At 41.0% G+C, this 22,868-nt stretch overlaps 1 protein-coding gene across 5 annotated transcripts in view; it reads left to right on the forward strand.

The window, feature by feature from the left end:
* CHLSN (cholesin) overlaps nucleotides 1-22,868 on the forward strand; it is a 251,728-nt gene that overhangs the window by 217,408 nt on the left and 11,452 nt on the right. For all 5 annotated transcript variants that reach the window (XM_077274829.1, XM_077274831.1, XM_077274832.1 and 2 more), the window contains one exon: nucleotides 11,226-11,419. In XM_077274829.1, coding sequence (XP_077130944.1) covers nucleotides 11,226-11,419 — 194 coding nt within the window. The remainder of the gene's footprint in view (nucleotides 1-11,225; nucleotides 11,420-22,868) is intronic.

The raw sequence follows: 22,868 nt of genomic DNA on the forward strand, positions 1-22,868 counted from the left end.
GCAGCCTTTCTCGCGTTCCTTCAGAACTTCTCTCGTGCTGCACCTATTAAGTGGAATTTATAACTCTAGTGAGTTAAATATGCTTCTAAAATTCGAAGTGCCTTGAACTTTATTTCTTTCAGGTGTCCTGTGCCAAATTTAGATTATAACATTTCTCCTGTTGTCTCAGTGGACGCTAATTTATTTGATTGCTCAACATTTTACCTGTTTGTTACTTCTGCAATAGCAAAGCTCTGCAAGCTGTTGGGCCTACATAAATAACATTTTTTATTCTTTTCTTAACTTCTTTTTCATCCTTATATCAATTCTTATTAAATAGAGCATGATGCTGATTACATTGACAGTCTGATGGGTGTGAAATTTATATGTGTGATACCTTTTGGCTTCCGCTTGAGCCAAGATGACCGAGTGCAGGTCGATGCAGTCACCTAATTAGCACTTCTTCTGACATAAGACCCGAAAGCCAATTCTTGAAGCAGTTGCCTGATACAGAAGTGTTACCGGACTGATTATCTGATAACGTCCCAAGCACTGGACCCAATCCATCTCTCCTGGACTTGGCTTATGCATCATCATTTATTAAAAACTTTATAAAGTTTCACAAACTTGTTAAAGAATAGGAAAAAAACAGCTGTCAGGAAAGGAGCCACAGGACGTCATAGCTTTACATGGTGCTGAAATGTCTCAGCAGTTCCTAATAGCAGTTCCTAATTCACTGCCAATATTCAGAGTCAGGGAAAGGTCAGACGAAGCACATTGTGTTTTTGTCCATGCATCAATCTAATAGTTTTACCATTTTGCAGTATCTTGAGAAAATGGCCTCTTTCCCCCCTCTCCTTCTATAATTTAAAAAAACACAATAAAGTGATTCCTGATATTGTTGAATAGTAAAAATAATAGAATGTGTTTGAAGACAATGGACACCTTCCAAAAAGATCTGGGACGATCTCCAGAAAATAGTTTTATTGTCCTACCCTTTCACATGGTGTGTAACCAGCATTAATGATCACACTATGGAAAGTTCAGCCTTGACAGATGGTGCTGAGATTTTTTGGATCTAGATCTGGAGTTTTTTTCATCGTGTCGCCCACAGGTCTAATCCAACCCGCTAGGTTCTTGGACCTGTTGCTTATTTTGCTTCAATTTGGAGCCAATTGTGAGACTTCAGGCTTTGTTTTCCTATGCAACCTATGAGATCACAACCGTTGTTCTTGTATAGATTGTGTTTCAGTACAATATGTACTTATTAATGAGAAGTGGGACCGGGCATTGATAAATGTTGACATGGCCATGAAATTATGCAAAACATTGAAAACTCTTGCAAAAACATGGAAAATACCCTTCAAAAATGCAAAATGTTGACATAGCCAAATAATTCAAAACATTAAAATCCCTTGCAAGGAAACATGTATGGTCTCCATACAAATTATATGGCAGTTGGCCAAACGATGCTTTGGCTAATAGTTCGCCAGACAGCCATCTCTCCCATAAATAGAAGTGCATGTTCGGTATGAGAAAGACATCGACAGACATCTTTGTCCTTGGCTTATCTCCAGGAGAACAAAGAGATTGGCAATCAGAAATTGTTCTTGCCCGATCAACAAACAACCTGACAATTAGTTGGCCGGTGTAACCATACACATTTTGAGTGTCGGCCAAACCTGGATATCTGCAGGTGTGGCCAGCATTAATCTAATGTGTATGGGGGCTTTACACTCACTGCTTAAGCAACCACATGATTAAAATATTACTAACTTCTTGCCCAGAAATCTAATATCCTGTGTTTGGTCCCTAAATTTATATTTCCTCTTCAAAAAACAAAAAAGAATTGGTATCTTTCTACTACAAGATCCACCCAAGTAATGGTCCTCAGAATAGTGTCCATTAGTGACAACTAACAAAGCTTAGGCTACGTTCACATTAGCGTTAAGCTAATGTGCGTCGGGTTTGCGTCGGCGACGCAGCGGCGACGCATGCGTCATGCGCCCCCTATACTTAACATGGGGGACGCATGCGTTTTTTTTTGTTGCGTTGTGCAACACATGCGTCTTTTTTGCCGCAAGCGTCGGACCAAGAAAACGCAACAAGTTGCATTTTTCTTGCGTCCGATTTTCGGCAAAAACCGACGCATGCGTCGCAAAACGCAGCGTTTTTGCGTGCGTTTTGACGCGTTTTTGCGTGCGTTGTGCGTTGCGTCGCCAACGCAACGGCACACAACGCTAGTGTGAACGTAGCCTTAAAAATTTGAGACTCTAGGGTCTTAGTTAAGACTACAATAAACCTTTGATATCTAGGATGAACGCCTTTTCGACCAATGATTATTCCACTCTACACCCCATACATATGTATGCTTCGCCAAGAGTGATGTGCTGTCAACTTGGTAGAGGCCAGTAAGTTAGTTTGATACTTCCAATGGTAACTTATCTCCTGTGAAAACAAAGTACCGTAATGGGCATGTTCAAGTACAACATGCATAGTCCTTCGTTCTCCTCTATTGAGGGATGGTTAGGCAGGTCAGATAACCGTAAGATTGTCCTTACGTTCCACCAAAATTAGGTTCAGACAACTAAGCTTTTATTTTTATCAACTCGTCTATAGCAGCAATGGTTGAGAGACAAAACCCAAGCAACAACAAGTACAAGGTAGTACAGTAGATGGCACGATGGTCAGGGAAAGACTCACAAGAATCAAGTCTAGAGGAATGTTGGCAGAATGACCAAACCGGGTCAACATCACAATGGATATGTTTTTGTTTCCGTACGGATGTGAGTGGTATATCTTTTGCAGCATTGAGGAGTGAGATACCAGATCAGAAAAAAAGAGTTACTACAGTGGAGGTGCAGTACCTTATACATCCTTTGGAGAGGCATGGTACTGATTTTCGAAGGCAGCTTTAGTTTTCTAATTCTGTGTACCCCGAAACACAGTGTCTGCAAATTGAGATTCTGGTTTGGCTTTTATCCTAAGTCGTGTGACAAGGCTCGTTAAAGGGTCGACATTGACTGTTAGGATTGCTACTTCCAATAGGTGGCACTAGAGTTCTAGTCCTCTTTCTCTCTGAAGAGACAATTTGCATATTTCCCAGAGGAGCATTGCGGCTTTGTCTCCTCATCTCGACATTCTTAACATGTCACTCTCCGCAAGGAGAAACGATACTTCTTGGATCCCGGTCAGACGCCTCTCACTCAGTCAAACCAGATCTCCACTTTGCACTGACGAGGGGCAGTATCCCGAAACACATTGCCTGCAAATTGAGATTCTGGTTTGGCTTTTATTCTAAGTCATGTGACAAGGCTCGTTAAAGGGTCCACATTGACTGTTAGTATTGCTACTTCCAATAGGCACTAGAGTTCTAGTCCTCTTCCTCTCTGAAGAGACAATTTGCCTAATTTTGTGTAACAATTTAAGAACATTGACATAGATGCCGGTGGGCGGCCAAGTCCAGATCTGGAAGGGCCGTTGAGTTGGAAAAGGTTTACAGAGTGGTTTAGCTTAGTCCAATCTGAAAACTTAAGACACGGAATTCCTCCACGTAGCAAATTTCACTTTTCCTGATGTAATTGTGTCTGAGTGTGATGTTTACCTTTAAGTCATGGCGGAGTAATTTACTTGCGCCCCATCTACACTCCTGAGTCCTGGTGCTTACATTACTTTTGCTGGAACCGCTGTTGTCCACATTACTTCAAACGACCCCACTGCTTATGTATGTTTTGTTATTTGTCCCCCTCCTTCCTTTCTAGTGAAATCTGAGCAGTGTTCTTATATTATACACTGAGTAGAGGGCCCTAATTAACTAACATGTCATTAATCATTGTAGTCCAAGCTGAAAAAAAAAGCTAAACAGAAAAACGGTTCTTTGGGCGTATTTCATACTTAAACTGTAACAGCTGTACTGTGCCTCCCCAACGTGTGATATAAGATTACCCGGGGGAGTCCGTGTGTATACATCCATGTGATTATACTGACAAGCAAGGAGATGTTTATGCTTCACCCCGAGGCCACCTCCATGCGCGTCATTCTATGTGAAGATCAGTTGCTGCATCCACAGAAAGTCCTGAAAATAAATGTTGTATGTAACTAGGATGGAGCTAGCATTAGTCAACAGCGGCTTTGATGTGACGGGGTACCATTGATCATCAGAAAAAATGAATGTAAAGCTTGCACAATTGTCTGCCACCATTGGCAACTATTTTATCTCATCCGTTATTCCAAGGAAAGAATGATGTGCACCAGTGATGAGCGAACGTGCTCGGATAATGGTCAAGGTGACTTACCCAGTCGACCAGCATATTTTTTCGTCCTGACGAACGGCAAAACCCCCAAAAGTGTGTGTGAATGTTTCTTGTTGGTTGAAATTCTTAGCCATGTTTTAAGACTCTTTTTTGGAGTCCGACATTATAGCTCTACTATAAGAGAAAGCATTCAGCCTTCTGGAGAATAGCAATTTGGATGGCTTCATATGTAACCTTGGCAAAACCCACGTGGTAACTTTCACCACTAGTAGCCATAAGAGGGTCACGCTCCCCAAATCAAACAGATAACCTGTGCACATTAAAGATGAGCGAACGTGCTCGGATTAGTATTTTGGTCGTGCTCGAATATTATGTTCCTGTTTCTGTGGCTGCATGATTTGTGGCTGTTAGACAGCTCCAACACACGTGGGGATTCCCTAACAAACAGGCAATCCCCATGTGTGTTCAGGCTGTCTAACAGCCACAAATCATGCAGCCATAGGGACTCAAACATAATATACGAGCACGCTCAAGATACTCGGATTACACCCGGGCATAAGACGTTATCTGAGCACGTTCGCTTATCTTTATTTTGCACAGGTTATCTGTTTGATTTGGAGAGCACGACCCTCTTATGGCCACTAGTGGTGAAAGTTACCATGTGGGCTTTGCCAAGGTTACATACAGTTACGTCCATATATATTTGGACAGAGAAAACGTTTTTCTAATTTTGGTTATTGACATTACCACAATGAATTTTAAACAAAACAATTCAGATGCAGTTGAAGTTCAGACTTTCAGCTTTCATTTGAGGGTATCCACATTAAAATTGGATGAAGGGTTTAGGAGTTTCAGCTCCTTAACATGTGCCACCCTGTTTTTAAAGGGACCAAAAGTAATTGGACAATTGACTCCAAGGCTATTTCATGGACCGGTGTGGGCAATCCCTTCGTTATGTAATTCTCAATTAAGCAGATAAAGGCCTGGAGTTGATTTGAGGTGTGGTGCTTGCATTTGGAAGGTTTTGCTGTGAAGTAAACATGCGGTCAAAGGAGCTCTCCATGAAGGTGACACTAGCCATACTTAAGCTGCGAAAACAGAAAAAACCCATACGAGAAATTGCTACAATATTAGGAGTGGCAAAATCTACAGTTTGGTACATCCTGAGAAAGCACTGGTGAACTCATCAATGCAAAAAGACCTGGGCGCCTACGGAAGACAACAGTGGTGGATGATCGCAGAATAATCTCCATGGTGAATAGAAACCCCTTCCCAACAGCCAACCAAGTGACCAACACTCTCCAGGAGGTAGGCGTATCAATATCCAAATCTACCATAAAAAGAAGACTGCATGAAAGTAAATACAGAGGGTTCACTGCCCGGTGCAAGCCACTCATAAGCATCAAGAATAACAAGGCTAAAAAACATCTAAAAAAGCCAGCACAGTTCTGGAAGAACATTCTTTGGACAGATGAAACCAAGATCAACCTCTACTAGAATGATGGAAAGAGAAAAGTATGGTGAAGGCGTGGTACAGCTCATGATCCAAAGCATACCACATCATCTGTAAACACGGCGGAGGCAGTGTGATGGCTTGGGCATGCATGGCTGCCAGTGGCACTGGGTCACTAGTGTTTATTGATGATGTGACACAGGACAGAAGCAGCCGAATGAATTCTAAGGTACTGTATTCAGCGCCATACTGTGTGCTCAGATCCAGCCAAATGCAGCCAAACTGATTGGTCTTCGTTTCATACTACAGATGGACAATGACCCAAAATATGAAGCCAAAGCAACCCAGGAGTTTATTAAAGCAAAGAAGTGGAATATTCTTGAATGACCAAGTCAGTTACCTGATCTCAACCCAATTGAGCAGCACTTCACTTGTTAAAGACTAAACTTCAGACAGGAAAGCCCACAAACAAACAGCAACTGAAAACCACCACAGTGAAGGCCTGGCCGAGCATCAAAAATGAGGAAACACAGCGTCTGGCGATGTCCATGAGTTCAAGACTTCAGGCAGTCATTGCCAACAAAGGGTTTTCCACCAACTACTAAAAATGAACATTTTATTTAAAATTATTTAATCTGTCCAATTACTTTTGGTCCCTTTAAAAACAGGGTGGCACATGTTAAGGAGCTGAAACTCCTAAACCCTTCATCCAATTTTAATGTGGATACCCTCAAATGAAAGCTGAAAGTCTGAACTTCAACTGCCTGAATTGTTTTGTTTAAAATTCATTGTGGTAATGTCTATAACAAAAATTAGAAAAATGTTGTCCCTGTTCAAATATATATGGACTTAACTGTATGAGGGCATCCAAATTTCTCTTCTCCAGAAGGCTGAATTCTTTCTCTCTAGTTATAAGTAGAGCTATATAATGTCTGACTCAAAAAAGAGTCTTTAAAACATGACTAGTAATTTTAACCAACAAGAAACATTCACACGTACTTTTGGGGGTTTTGCCCTTCGTCAGGACAGTGAAATATGCTGGTTGACTGGGTGAGTCACCTTGAACACAACTCTTAGGGGATGCTTTTTTCCTTGAGCTGGTAGGAAGACTAAAGCCCCCACTAGTATTAGGTTACAATACGCCAAACCTGCCAAATTTGGCTTAATGTACAGACCATCTAATGTGAACGGGGGTCTACAACTCTTCCATAAAAGATGATGAGATAAGGGTCACAAAAGCTAAATTTAAAGCCCATTGCTTTTGTTCTCCAGGACCGTCTACTCTGCTTCCCCTATTGAAAACACATAAATGCCCAGCGAGATGAACGGTAATGTGTATGGGGGAAGAGAACACCAATGGCTTTCGCATGTCCAAGACCACCTTTTACAAGCAATTGTCCCTTGAGAAAAGTATTCAAATAAGCTCTCCTCAAAATGTAGAAAATTATTTTTCTATGCAGACTGGATCTTGGATAAAAATTATGATCCTACAAGTCTTCAAAGCTGAGAATCGTATCTGTTGTTAATAACATTTATGAAGAGAAGATGACCATCATGGTACTCTACTGGAGCAGGGGTCCTCCACCTGTACTTTGGGAGCGACACGAGGCTTGTGGGTTCATGATGTGTGGCTTGCGGTTGTTTGCAAGTTTGGTGCAGATCTCCAGATGGTGACTTTTCTGAGTAGACCTGCACAGAAGAGCAGATATGGATCCCGGGGGGCAAGAGTGTGGGAAGATAAATAGGGTGGGCTGGAGATAGAATGATACTGCCAGTTGGAATGGTGATTGAAGCTGGATGCGAGAGTGTGGCGAGTTTGCTTGATGCTAGAATACTGAATATGGGTAAAGTATCGGGAACCTCTTGACGTAAGTATACTGTCTGTAAGGTAGTGGGGCACAAAGTCTGCGGAGAAGCTATGGCTGTCATCATTCTGATAATGGAGGACTCTTTGTGTCAATGTTAGGGGAAAGGGGACTGATAAATTTAATTTACGACTATCTCTCAAAGCTGAACGTGGCTCTCAGGGTAAAAAAAAACAAAACGTTTGGGACCTCTGTGCTAGATGCACAACATGACATTATAACCCATAACATGTCTTCTCACCTCTAGTTGAACACTTCCAGCTTGCAGGGATAGTTGCCTGAATCCACAGACTTTTCAATCTCAAACTTAAAAAATGTCTAGAAATGCAGAGATAATCCCATAAGACTTAATACTTATTCTATCACAGATAAAATTAGGTGTAAAACAAATGAAGGTGCCCATGAACTGCCTTGTTATGCCTTATTCATGGCAAACAGCAAGTTTCTTTCCCTCTTCAGCCTTCCTATGTTAAGCTATGGCCAGTAGAGTCTAATTGTACCAGGACAATCCCAGTAACTAGACCACAAAGGAGCCAGGGCATAGTAAATCCATTCCCAGAAGAGAGTGTTCATGAGCGTTCCCAGACTTTTCAGGGAAAAGGCTTACATTTTCCAAATTTTTCTTGGTGAATGTTGGCAAATATGGATAAGTAGGCCTTTTAGTTTTTAATGGGGATCAACAGAAATGAGTAATCCCTCTTAGTTAGATTGCCCTACTGTAAAGTAGAGTAGAATGGACATGTTGGCTTCTACTTAAGGTTGCCTGTGAGATTTCTTATGAAGCTTAAGGTTTCACTTGTAAGTAATAGTGTTCCCTTGTGTGTTTGGAGATTTGGAGAACCATTGCCTATCTTATTGACATGCAATGCTGTCTGGTGGAACCATTGCCTATCTCATTGACAGGCAATGCTGTCTGGTGGAACCATTGCCTATCTTATTGACATGCAATGCTGTCTGGTGGAACCATTGCCTATCTTATTGACATGCAATGCTGTCTGGTGGAACCATTGCCTATCTCATTGACAGGCAGCACTGCCTGGGGAACCATTGGTTTTTCATCAACAATGTCTGGGGAATCATTGTCTATCTCATTGACAGGCAACACTGTCTGGGTAACCATTGATTATCTCATCAACAGGCAATGATGTTTGAGGAACCGTTGGTCATCTCATCAACAAAGAATACTGTCTATGTCTGTTTCTAAAAAAGTCCTTGGTTATGACACTTACATGGTGGACTGACCATCTGCACCAACAAGGTGTTTTATAGGCTTTAATATGTTTGACTAGTCTCACGATTATCCCACTGGATGCTGGGTGTTGCATTGAAGAATAAATTTATATATATATATATATATATATATATATATATATATATATATATATATATATATATATATATATATATATATATATATATAGTACAGACCAAAAGTTTGGACACACCTCATTTAAAGATTTTTCTGGATTTTCATGACTATGACTTTACTTAGCTGCTTTTTTCTTGCCATAATACAAATTCTAACAGTCTATTCAGTAGGACTCTCAGCTGTGTATCCACCAGACTTCTGCACAACACAAGTGATGGTCCCAACCCCGTTGATAAGGCAAGAAATCCCACTTATTAAACCTGACAGGGCATACCTGTGAAGTGAAAACCATTCCCGGTGACTACCTCTTGAAGCTCATCAAGAGAATGCCAAGAGTGTGCAAAGCAGTCATCAAAGCAAAAAGGTGGCTACTTTGAAGAACCTAGAATATAAGACATAATTTCAGTTGTTTCACACTTTTTTGTTAAGTATATAATTCCACATGTGATAATTCATAGTTTTGATGCCTTCAGTGTGAATGTACAATTTTCATAGTCATAAAAAAACAGAAAAATCTTTAAATGAGGCGTGTCCAAACTCTTGGTCTCTACTGTGTATGTGTGTGTATGTATGTATATATATATATATATATATATATATATATATATATATATATATATATATATATATATATATATATATATATAATTATTTTTTCTTTCTTGGACCAAAATAGAGAAAAAGTATTAATCTCAATTGTTTCCACATCAGCTTAATTGGACATCCAGCCACCACCTTAGAACACACGCCTGCTTTTATACCTAAATTATGACACGTTCGTCTATAATTGCCTTCTTTCACGGAGGAATGTGATCCGTCCTCCCTGTATTCAGAGTGACACATTCCTTTCAGACCAGACTGTATCAAGTTCTAGGAGACATATATTGTTTTTTTTGTATCACACCCTTTATAATATTCCTGAAATTAAATTGATCCACGCCTGTGGTCCGACACTGATTAACACCTTTTTACCAAGAGTCAGCACCTTAGATGACCTTTGGCTAATGTTAACCACAGAAGAAGTAATACGTCAGCCATTAATTGAGCATTTATGCGTGACATACGTCACTCCCTTCTTACAAGAGCACAGAACCTGAATACCTTATCTTAAGCTTCAGGTTATAGAGAGGGCTGCTAATATCAGACGCATGCATGAATATTTTTGTAGCGCCTTAGTTCTAAACAGTTATGAATCATGATTTTTAGGGCGGGAATGTTTGGGATTTCTCGTCAACCTTAACCAAGCACTGGTAAATTAACTATGTCACTCCCTGTTTGTAAGAGCAATCGTAAAGAAGTTGTCCAAGATTAGAAGAAAAATAGGTGTTTTCCTTCACAACTAGCACCACCCCTGTCCTTGGGTTGCATCTGGAATTGCAGATCAGCGCCACTGAACTGAATACTGTTGAGAGTCTTGAAGCCTCCATATGCATTAGCTGGTCAAATGATTTTGTCACAGTGTCCATGATTGACCGACAGTAGTCTAATGTGTATTGAGGCCTTAAAGGAGTTGTAACAAATTTGGATGTTATTTACTATCCATAGGATAGGAAACTTCCTTATCACTGTGGGCCTGACCAGTGGGATCTCATTAACCCCGAGAAGAGCCTCATGTAAATAGAGAGGTGGTCAATCTTCACTCCATTCATTCTTATAGGTAGTGCCGAAGACCAGCCAAACTCTGCTCTTGGATATCTAAGGGGATCCCATAGAGTAGTGCTCCCCAACTCCGGTCCTCAAGAGGAGCCAATAGGTCATGTTTTCCTTCGTATTGACCAGGTGATGGAATTCTTGCCTGTCCAGGTGATGCAATTATCACCTGGGCAATACTAAGGAAATCCTGAAAACATGACCTGTTGGTGGCTCTTGAGGACCAAAGTTGGGGAACACTGATATAGAGAAAGAATGGAGTGAAGGTGCTGATGATCGACCGCCAATATAGTCACTCAGTACTTTTCAGAGGCCCGGTTCTTGGGATTGGTGGGTGTCTCTGTAGTTGGACCCCCAGTAATCTGGAAATTACCCCCTATCTTATGAATAAGGGATAAGTTCCAAACTTGATCTAACCCCTTAAAAGATAAAACTTATAGGTCTTATAGGCAAACACATACTATTACCAGACACATGCATGAATGTTTTAGAGTTCTGTAAATCTCATGACCACTCGCATAAAGAAACGACCACAGGGGCAGGGTTTTTTCTCAAATTTGTGTCATTCATATAAATGAAATACATCATTATCGTGCCCCCTTCCGAAGCCTGACTTGGCTTAGAAAATATAATGAAACAGGTATTCTTTTTCTTAGATGGAACCTCAAGACCCTATAGAAACTGAGGACCTGACCCCAGAGGAACTCAGGGTCCTGGAAAGGAAGTTAAAGAAAGAACGAAAGAAGGAAGAAAAGAGGCTCAAAAGAGAAAAAGGGAATCTTGCTGAAGAAACAAAGGCGGAACCAGAAAAACCTACAGGAGGAGAACGTGCTCTGCAGTACTTGAAAAGGTTTGTCCATTCTTTAGTTCCTGGATTTTAATTTAGATTTCCAGAACCTATAGACACATTAGACTGTCTTCGCATTTATAATGCAGAATATTTTGCAGATTTGTTTGGATCGTGGCAAAAATTTCTCAAAATCTTGGGGGCAGAACAACATTGTGTTGTGTTCTAATACCAAACCTGCTCCTGGTCAGAGGCGTGCACAGACAAGGACGTGATGTGTGTATAACTGAGCAGTCTTTTTAATTACACCTTTCTTACGTTAGGAATTCGTAAAACAATAATGTTTGTAATTTGCTTTCATTAAAAATTCTGAAGGATCTTGCCAAGTTTAACCGCCTTTTTTCATGACTGAGAGTTCTGTAGTTCCTTCTGTGTTGACACAGGAGGAAAGGGCTTTTCTACTTTTATTTTGCTTAGATGTCAGCGGAGCATGCACTTAGAGTTTGGCATGCTAAAATGCAGTGCCCAAAGTCACACTCCTGTCCTGCCCTTTCCACAACATCATCTTGTTTCACAGCCTCCATAGCCAGCTCTATTGACTTTGGGAAGGTAGTCATCCCAACATTATTTTGGTACAGACATCCCTGGTTGCATCACGTAATCACTTGTCGGTAGCTTTCCAGACAGCGCACTTGTTACATCTCTTGCGAGTGTCCTATCATGTGAAAAAGCTGGATACAGAGTGCCGCAATCATGGGATGCAGATAGACCGCACGGTCGAGGAGATCTGGGAATGTAGGGCTAGAACATAGTCGGGCTATGGAACAGCGCGGGACTAAAGTGAGGCAACGTTGAGCAAAGCACAAAAGAATGGCAAACTCCTTCCTACACATGCTCCGCTGACGTCTCGATACAGAAAGTGAGTAGAACCATTTTCTTATTTTTGAGACCAAAGAAACTAAAAAGCGTATGTTATAGAAGGGGCAAAGAGGGGTGAAATCCCTAAAATTTTTAATGAAAGTAAATTGCGAAAATGTTTGTGTTCGAGTACGTGCACACAACATCTTTTCCAGGGGGGCGAACCCACCACATTTTTTCAAGAGCAAGATGTTTCAGGAAACGCCAACTTTTTTTCTGGAACCATCTATTTTAGCATTTTCTTTGGTCATTTCCTCAAAGCTTTTTCAATGTCTTTGGCCACAGGCATTTTTCTTGAGCGTTTTTTTAAAGCTTCTTTTGGAGAATTTCACTTTTGCTGGCAGTTTTTGGACGGGTTTCATTCAACAATGAAGAAACCGGTAGCGTTTTTTCAAGCAAAAACATTGGCAAAATGCATCTTTTGAGACTTCCAATTGAGTTCTATTGTAATGTCTAGAGCTTTTTCAGAGCAGAAAACGCCTGAAGAAGAGACTTGTCAATTCTTTTCACCACTTGGTGCTTTTGGAAACCTGAAGCTGTTAAAAGATGCTCAAAAGACTGAACATATGAACAGAAAATCGTTTTTTTTTAACATAGAAATGTATATGTTCCTTCTTTTGAGCATTTAGTAAGTGCTTTTTTTCAGGCAGGTTTCATAGTGGACCCACCTGGAAAAGAGACCTTGTGCACATAACTTTTCCAATTGTACTCAAGGAATAAAAAATACCCCATTAAAAGATGATTTTTATTTGTCCATAGTACATAAAAGTCTTCTTTGATGAGGTATTTTTTCTGGGAGGATTAGCAGAAAATAAAGTAGCTGATGCTTTTAAAAAAAATCATGTGTGCATGGGCGGGTGTTATTTTGGGAGTCCCACACCATTTCTGTAAGCAAGTAACCTTAAAAATCTCAGCTGTCTTCATAGAAATTGATTGTGGTGGATGCATCCAAGTGCAAGAAATCGATTGTTTCTAATGGTGTGAATCATTTTTATGGAAAGTGGTTGTTGAAAAGTGCCCAAGTCTTAAGCCGAAATTGGATCTTGATAGCAAGCATTGTTGGCGATGGAGGTTGGACTTTGAGGCTATGTGCACACGTCAGGATTTCTAGCAGAAATTTTCCTGACAAAAACCAGACATTTCTGCCAGAAATCCGCATGCGTTTTTTTTTTCCGCAGTTTTTGACGCGTCTTTTGTGCGTTTTTTCATGCGTTTTTTCCAAATGCATAGAATTGCGGGAAAAACGCGGAAAATCCACAAAATTAATGAACATGCTGCTTTTTTTTACCGTGATGCGTTTTTTTTCGCGGAAAAAAACGCACCATGTGCACAAAACATGCAGAACGCATTCTAAATGATAGAATGCATAATGCATGCGTTTTTAATGAGTTTTTATAGCGTTTTTATCGTGAAAAAACGCGAAAAAACCTGAACGTGTGCACATACCCTTACTGTGCTATTTTTATGAACTTTTCAATTACTCCACCAGGGTTGCCAACTTGACTTTTTATATTTTATGCCCCGCTTTAAAAACATTAAGGACAAACAATTTTTTTTTACGGACACATAGTAAAACCATTATAAATCATTATGGTTGTAGGTGATACTTGTCTACAAGCTATAATTCTGATAGGCATGCGCTGCATTCACTGTAAGGTGTAAAATGACAAAAATTACAATAAAAATAAACTGTATACGTTTTTTCAGCTTTTCACAGGCGCCTTAAATTTTACCAACAGGACAAAAAAAGTGCTGTATTTTTACGAGCTGTCCTGGACTTTATGGATTTTTGGCAACTCAGTAGTCCACGTAATTGACGATCCAACCAAAGATGAATTGTATACCGTAAATGTGATATAACAATGGCAAATTGAGCAATTTTACAATTCAGCAAAGTCACTTGGAGATGGCTTTGGTGAAAGGGTCATAAGCCAAATCTATGGTATATAGATGTAGAGCCAGTAATGTCATTAATGCATACAAATGGTCTCCATAAATAAACCTGTAGCAGATGGGGTGGGATAAATAGGTATCAGACTTTTAGATTCCTGAATGGTTTTGGTTAGGTTATAAACATCCAAGTACGAAGAACGAGGTAAATGTAAAACATCTGTGGAGGACATATTTGTTTTCCTAAGAAAGACAGAAACTTCTGAAATCTTTGCTAGTTGCACAATAAGATTAAGATTAATAAGTTACTATTTCAGGACGGAATGAAGCTGCGCCATTACTGGCAGCTCTAAGTCGAGAGTATTCTCTTATCGTAAGATACCATTTACCATCCAGATGATGCGGGAGGGAGGAAATGAACAGCACGTTCCCTGCCACAGACGGCCACTTCTTTGGAAGATGACAATAGCCTCTCGTATCTGGTCACCAGCTGGAATTTCGAGATGTTGTTTTCAGACCCGTAAGACCATCTGTTTTTCGTTGGAACGCAAATAGGATTTTTCTTCTTTTCCTCAAAAATCTAATATCAGAGATAGCGTTGAGCAATGTGCTTTTTTTAATAAGTGGAATAAATCTACAGTGAAGACTCATTGTTTTCAGATCAGTACGGTATTGCAGGTTTTCATTCTCATCGAGGAAACTAGGAAAATAAAATAAAAAATCCCACAAGAAATGGAAGTTCTTGAATTTACTTCTTATGTGACAAGTTAAAAGTATTAATTGACTTTTATGTTTAATTTTTTATATCAATATGGGCACCAATCATTTGGCGTAAAAGGTAGAAAGACATTTTACGCTTTAATGGGTTGTCCACTGTCGGACATCCCCTGCTTAATCACTTAATTGCCCTTAGATATAATAAATACAGTCTTTACTCACCTTCCGAAGAGGCGCCGTTCTCAGGTCACGTGACGTTGTGTCACGTGACTGCTGCATCCAATCAGGCTTCTGATCAGCTGCAGCTTTTTCGTAATAGTAAAGGCTGCAGCCAATCAATAATTGTTGATGTGTTGCAGCATTTACGTGAAAGAATAATGTCACTAAATCCACTAACGAAATCAGCACCGACATTACAGAAATGGCTTCATAACGGGAGACGATTGTGTTTTCCAAATGTTTGGAGCCGATTCATCAATTGTGACTCAAAATGTTTGTGTCATAATTATAAAGACTTGCCAGTAGATGCCTACATTTTTGGTTCACATTTTGTGACATTTTTGTGGAAATCTAAAAAAAAAGTCACCAAAAGGGTAAAATACCAAACTAAAGAGAATTTTTTGATTTACCGCAAAATTCATTAGCCAAGTTTGACGATTTTTATTGCAAAACAAAGTCAATAACTATGTCAATACACAAAATGAAATGTGACTTAAAAACCCTGCAAATATTGAATCTGTTACAGATGGAATTGATTACGGGTGATCACTAGTGGTCTTGGGAGGGGTAGACCCTACAATCTGCTTAAAATTGAGGAATCTTCTATCATGTAGGGATTGTTGGAAGCAGAAAACCTCTGTTAAATTAAAGGTCCCATTCTGAATTGATTTTGATGGAGTTAATGTGTTTAGGCCTTCTTTACCTGCGGATAATAAACCCCTTGTAACCAGTGGACCTCCGAATTAGCTATTGTTATAGCAAATTTCCTGCAACGTCTTATACCTCTCAAATTTGGAGTCATCATTAAGAGGTAATTTAAGCCCATGGACTTCCCAAACTACATAGAAGTTCTCTTCTAGGTGCACATATGCCGATGTCTCATCCCTTCAAAGTACCTTCCAATGATCAGATGTTGTGATAAAGCAGGAATTGATGGAGATGCTCTTCCATTTTGCTTCCTTCTAGAGAGTTAACGTATGTATCCATGTATGAAGCATTGAAGAAACGTTAGCATATGACCTTTCATGACTCAACAGGTTTTACCTGGAGCACAAATTGAAGAGTAAAAGGAATGGAGTTGACCAAACCCCACCTAAAAAGAGGCATTCCAGGTGGATCAGGGCACTCTTGGGTTGAGGCTTGAATTTCATGAATACATCAATCACTGGTCAGGAAAAAACTTGCTGTAGCACCAAAGTCTTCCCCATTGCTCTATAAGCCCTACCTTTTTATTTTTTTTTATGAAAAAGGGTTTTCCACCCCTTTTTTTGTAAAGGAAAATCAATGGCCCAAGCATTGGTCACTACTGCAACTACTGTTTGACTGAAGTGGTCAAACACGAACCAGGCCAGAAGAAATGGTGAGGAGACCATCGGGGAACACTGCCACCAGTATGACTGGGAATCCAGGGGTGCATATGGGCCATTAATTTTTTTATAGCACCCTTGGGCCATATGTTAATTACAAGAAAGGGGTTGAAAACCCTTTTTTTTAAGTCCAACCATCAAACCCTTTCAAGAAATGGAGGAGATCTAAGCAACTTATCCAGACAAAAAGAGGCCGAAACGCCATCCTTTTCGAATAAATTTCCAGGTTTCTCATCCCTTCAGTTTGTATGTACTAATTCTAGTTTGCTATATTTGTTTGGAGTTGGGTAAGATCACAATCTGCTGACTGTCCTCCTCCCACTCATGTACTTGTATAATCCACTTTTAGAAGAGTATTTACTTGAGCAACAGAGTAAACAGCCCCTACAGCTGCTTCTGTACAGGACATGTCCATGTGGAGCAAATGTTTCCTGTACTTCTCGCCCTTGGTTTACCGTACCACCCCCATCATTGTGTTTATTGCCTCCTGGGGCGTCACAGCTTGTTCCACTCTTATCCAGGACACACTGTCCACTCTCACTCTGCGGGTCTCTCTGTTTATTTGTCTTTGTGGTCTTCATCAAATTTAGGCTTAATGTTGAAACTCTCGTTTGCAGACATCTTGTGAATAGAAATATTGCATAAATAGCTAGTCCCCATTGTATTGGGACTGTTGTCTGCTAATTTCCGGGAAAGTGTGATCTGATGATAACCCAAGAGGTACCGGTCATTTCAGAAGCAAGTCCCATTCCGGACAACCTCTGAATGCAATGTCATGGCAGATAACTGATCTCCATCAATGACTCACTACAACCTGGGCATAGATACAATCCAAGTGGGTTATCAAAAGCTGATTGTGGTGGTCAAGCAGCAGGGACCACCACCAATCACCTCCGCCTCTTTAGAGTGCTCTGTTCTACCTTCACTTTAAAATTGTCTTCAAGGCAGTTGTCATCTTAACCCTTTTAGTACGCAGTTATTTTGGGCGATTTTTTAAATTTTTGGACAAATTTCTTTCTTTGGTCGTGGCCATATGAGGACTAGTGTTTTTTGTGGCACAACTCGTATTTGTTAATAAATCATTTCTGGGTATAATATGATGGAAAGTTATTGACCATGGTTTCTAAGGGGGTAATCTGCAGAGATCGGAGTTCTCACCGATTCTAGCACTTTTAGCTGGAGACTAGTTAGTCTACCTGCCGATCTCCTGCCGGTGGCAGTACGGGAGAGATCAGCATGATGTATGTATCTAACATGGAGTAGGAATTGTTGAATATACAGTACTGTGTAAAAATTTAGAATAGGTGTTGACATTTTTTTATATCTGTAGATGTATATACCTACATATCTACGGTATATCCTTTCTTTGTTTCCACCTCGAACTTCTGATTACGCCCGGCGCAGTCTTGTTTGTTTCAATGTTGAGTAATAACAGGGAGAGTCCTTGTACATTCCTGATCACATTCTTGGCTTTTGCTTGATATCTGGAGAGGCTTGTAATCCTATCCCTGGAGATGACATTGAATCAAACTGTCCTCTAAAATGTCATTATGATTTTTTTTTTCCAAGCAGTTTAACAAAACTGTATTGAGGAGAATGGTCGACAGCAACAGGATGTGAAATTAATCTACGATTTCTGTCTCATCCGGCAATTAAAAAAAAAAGAAAAAGGGATTTGTATCCTAAACTCCACAGGTGCCTTCACTCATCTGCGAAACAGATCACAAACAGATCTTCCTTTCACACTCCATCCAATGGTATAATCTTTGTATAAAACTGGCCATTTCTGACTACTGTGGAGAACTTATTTGAGATCTTCTCACGGGAGCAAGCAACACTCGAGTCTGTTCTGTTCACCACTGTACCTTCTCATTGGAGAACATTAAGGTTTCTCTAAAAGGTCGATGACCTTGATTCGGTTCTTGGCCACCCTCCAGATTCTAATGTTAGCTCCTGTAGAAGAACTGACCACATCGGCCCCAGCTGTGTTAATAGGAGACTACAAGAAGCTAGAATGAGATCATAAAATCTGGACCCAAGAGGCAAAATGTGTAAAGCTGAATGAAAATGTAAAATGACAAGCTACTACAAGGAACGATGCGAAATTTGCTTTCTTGTGCATAGTAATTTTGCACCCTGAAATATTTGTTGTAACTCTCTCATACCGGATTCTTCTCACATTGCAATCACATGCAGGAACATGCCACCATATATAAATTCTTTCAATATCACAGGACCACTTTCTAGGTTAAAATCCAGAAGTAAATATGGTCTACACCGTTCCATAGAAAATAACTTTGCAGGAAGCACAGGGATTGTGCTGCAAAGAACTGGTGTAAAGTTATTTTCATTGATGAAGACCCCTTCAGACTGTTTAGGACATCTAGATTGTCCGTATACGAAAAGGTGATTCTTTTGTCATGCCAACAGTAAAGCATCCTGAAATCATCCACGTGTGGGGGCTTTTCATCCATGAAGGGAGCTCACAATTTTGTCTAAGAACATTTCCATGAATAAAGAATGAGATCGAATCATATTCCAATAGCATCTTCTCCCAACGATCCAAGAGCACTATGGTGATGAACAATGCTTTTTCCAGCATGATGGAGACCATGTCTGTAGCATACGTGGATCGTGGACCCACTGTGCCACGATCCGTGTTTACCCAGGGGGGGGCATGACTAAACGGCTACCTGGTGTTTGCTAGAGCTCCTGATGGTGGAGTTAGGCTTGTGCTGAAGGTAGCCGCCAGTTACCACTCCTGGGCAGTCCCCGGTACTGCAATAACTGACCCTAGGGGTCAGGATCGCAGTCACGGACATGGCCACGGTGTCACCAGCATGACTGGATTCGGAAACTGGTTCTGGTTCAGACAGTGCGGATTCTGGAACACAAGACAGGATGGACACTGGTACTGGTTCAATTACTGCCAGAGCGGTTTCAGGCTCAGGTACCACCAAAGCGGTTTCAGGCTCAGGTACTGCCAGAGCAGTTTCAGGCTCAATAACCACCAGAGGGGTTTCAGACTCAGGTACCACCAGAGCAGTTTCAGGTTCAGACAACACGGGTCTCAGGGACATGGTTTTGGTTCAGATAACATAGGTCTCAGGAACAGGTTTTGGTTCAGACAGCACTGATTTCAGAAACAGGCCCTGGTTTAGATGATACGGCTTTTAGGGATAGGTACTGGTTCCCAACACGGGTTTCAGGAAAAGGTTCTGGTTCAGACAGCACGGGGCACCTGGCAACTGGTTAGTGGCACGCACTCACTAAATCAAGGGGAAGACATTGCTCAGGAATCTCCCTACTGGGGAGGATACCTAATGCCCGCCAGCTGCGATTGGAAAACCAAAATTTGTGTCAGTCTCAAAAATGTTGTTCCTGACAACTCCTCTAATGAGTGTAAGGACTTTGAAGTCTGAATCACTGATATTAGGAAGATAATGAATTGCTTTATATTCTTTTTAGAAAGAAGAAGCTTTCTCCTGGCAGCCCTTGCAAACAAGCAATTCTTGCTCAGGCTTTTTCTAATTGTACTGTCATGACCCTGAACATTTAACATGCTAAGGCCTTTAGAGTTTGAGCTGTAGCTCTTGGGTTTTGTGATATTTTTCGGAGCATCGTGCAGTCTGGCCTTGGAGTGAATTTGCTATGTTGTCCACTTCTGGGAAGATTGCCAACTGTCTTGAATATTTTCCACTTGATGGACAGAGAGATGGGCAGCAACAATTGCTTATCTAAGATCATTGATAATATCTTTCTTCCTTGATATTGTATTTCCACACAGCAGAATGCTCTTGCTGTTGAACAATTAACCAAGGGAATTTGATTGGCAGCCTCTGGCTGCTACTTAAGGTACCTTCACACGAAACGACTTTGTAACGATATCGCTAGCGATCCGTGACGTTGCAGCGTCCTGGATAGCGATATCGTTTAGTTTGACAGGCACCAGCGATCAGGATCCTGCTGTGATGTCACTGGTCGCTGAATAAAGTTCAGAACTTTATTTGGTCGTCCGATCGCCGTGTATCGTTGTGTTTGACAGCAAAAGCAACGATACCAGCGATATTTTACACTGGTAACCAGGGTAAACATTGGGTTACTAAGCGCAGGGCCGCGCTTAGTAACCCGATGTTTACCCTGGTTACCAGCGTAAAATGTAAAAAAAACAAACAGTACATACTTACATGCGTCCCCCGGCGTCCGCTTCCCACACTGACTGAGCGCCGCAAAGTGAAAGTGAAAGCACAGCACAGCGGTGACGTCACCGCTGTGCCCTGCTACTGCCGGCGCTCACACAGTGCAGGAAGCGGACGCCGGGGGACGCGGATGTAAGTATGTACTGTTTGTTTTTTTTACATTTTACGCTGGTAACCAGGGTAAACATCGGGTTACTAAGCGCGGCCCTGCGCTTAGCAACCCAATGTTTACCCTGGTTACCCGGGGACCTCGGCATCGTTGGTCGCTGGAGAGCGGTCTGTGTGACAGCTCTCCAGCGACCAAACAGCGACGCTGCAGCGATCGGCATCGTTGTCGCTATCGCTGCAGCGTCGCTTCGTGTGAAGGTACCTTTACCCTTTTTGTACCCTCATTTGTATGGAAGCAATAAGAGGTAGGCTTAAGTTGTCGCACTCTGCTTTTGCATTTGGCCTTATTGTGATAAATAATGTCACAGTGTAATTTGTCGAGAGTTGTTCATCTGAGGTTGTATTTACCTTGTTTGAAGATCTTTTAAGCACCAGATTGTTTAAAATTATTATTAGTAGTAGTAGTAGTAATAGTAGTATGTCCCAATATGTAAAAACATATAATTCAATAATTCAATGTACTTAGTTTCTCTCATGACTGTATATGGAGGTGTGCGTTGGATAAATGAATCTAAAGGTCCCGCTTTTCACCCCTTTCTCTTGCCTGTGTTCCTTTAAGTTGCATCAGCTGGGACTTCTTGCTAGCTGTTGTAACTTACCGTAATTCGGGTAAGCAGCTCTGTTGTGAGGGACATCAGAGGAAGAGGGATTAAAATTGCATACAGGTTCTGTCCTCTACTTATTGCAACTCCCTCTCTGACAGCTGTGCAGGATACTCAAGTATTTTGTAACTATATGTTTATATAATGAGTTTATGTACATAAATGTGTTATGTGTCTCAATGTACAATATGTGTATTAACAAAGCCAGATACAACAGGGTTAAATCCTAGCACTGCAGCAGCAGAGTTGAATGCGCTGAAGCTGGCGAGTGACCTGCCAAAATGTGAGCCGTAGCTGGCAGAGTGACATACCGGAGTCTCTCTCTGAATAGAGACTGCACGGGTTAGCTAGGAAAGCTGAGCAGTCTGTGTGTTGGAGCTGCAGAAAACAACATGGAAGCTGCAGACTGTTCAGTATGAACTGTGCCCGGAGTTGAACACTTCTGTTTGGCTCTAGAAGCTGCTGCAACTCAGGCTGAAGAGGAATCTGAGACCGGTGGGATTGTGCCTCTTCTGTGTATGAAGTTTGCTCCGGGAAAATAACTGTAATCTGACATATCTGCCCGCTAAGTGAACTGTTTATTTCCTGTGATACCTTGTGCCCAGAAGAGGCTGTTACTTTTGTTTTTGAATTCCTTGAAGTATTATGAAAGAAATAAAACTGCACATGTTTGGACCAAACCGCATTGCCTGTGTGAACGCTACCTAATGGCTTCTTGAGAGCAAGGATCCCTACAGTTTGTATATGTGTGTATCACATAGCATTACCTATACCAACAATATGTATGTTTTGTTATATTTTATGGTGGAGAGGGATAAATTTAGTTATTTGCTAGATGGGTTTATCTGGGGTATGCACCAGGTGAAGAGCTTACTAGCTACAGCTCTGATTTTGGGGGTATTCTGGGCTAGGCTAACCGGATATCCCAACATAGGGCTCAAATGTTGGCGTTGTATTCTAAGGTCAATAGTGTATACCTCGCAAGCAAGTGTAAGGTTCTAAAGGAATATTCAGGCAGCAAATAACTAGTAACCAGTGTATCTCAGAATACTTGGGTAGTCATGGTGCACCATCTCCCCCTTGCCCCCTCCATGTATACTAAGTCCACAAAGTCTTGTATACATTCTTCCATCCCGGGCATATGGAAGCGCTACATGTTGCACCTGAAGCACATGACGTCTCGCACGCTCCATTTCCACTTTATGGAGAAGGAACTGTTTGCAATAGATGCAGTCTGGAAGTCATAAAGAAGACACATGTTCTGCTCTCAGTCAGGCTCTTCGGATAGAGCCAGGCTTTGTATAGCCACTTTTCCAGACAATTTGACACAGTTTAAAAGCTTTCCTTGGCAAAGTGCTTGAAAAAGGGAAACTGAGGAAGGCTTACTTTCAAAAGCCATTGATGTTCACAGACCTGTCTCTATTACTACCCC

Source organism: Ranitomeya variabilis, chromosome 7, assembly GCF_051348905.1.
Source record: "Ranitomeya variabilis isolate aRanVar5 chromosome 7, aRanVar5.hap1, whole genome shotgun sequence".
Lineage (NCBI taxonomy): Eukaryota > Metazoa > Chordata > Amphibia > Anura > Dendrobatidae > Ranitomeya > Ranitomeya variabilis.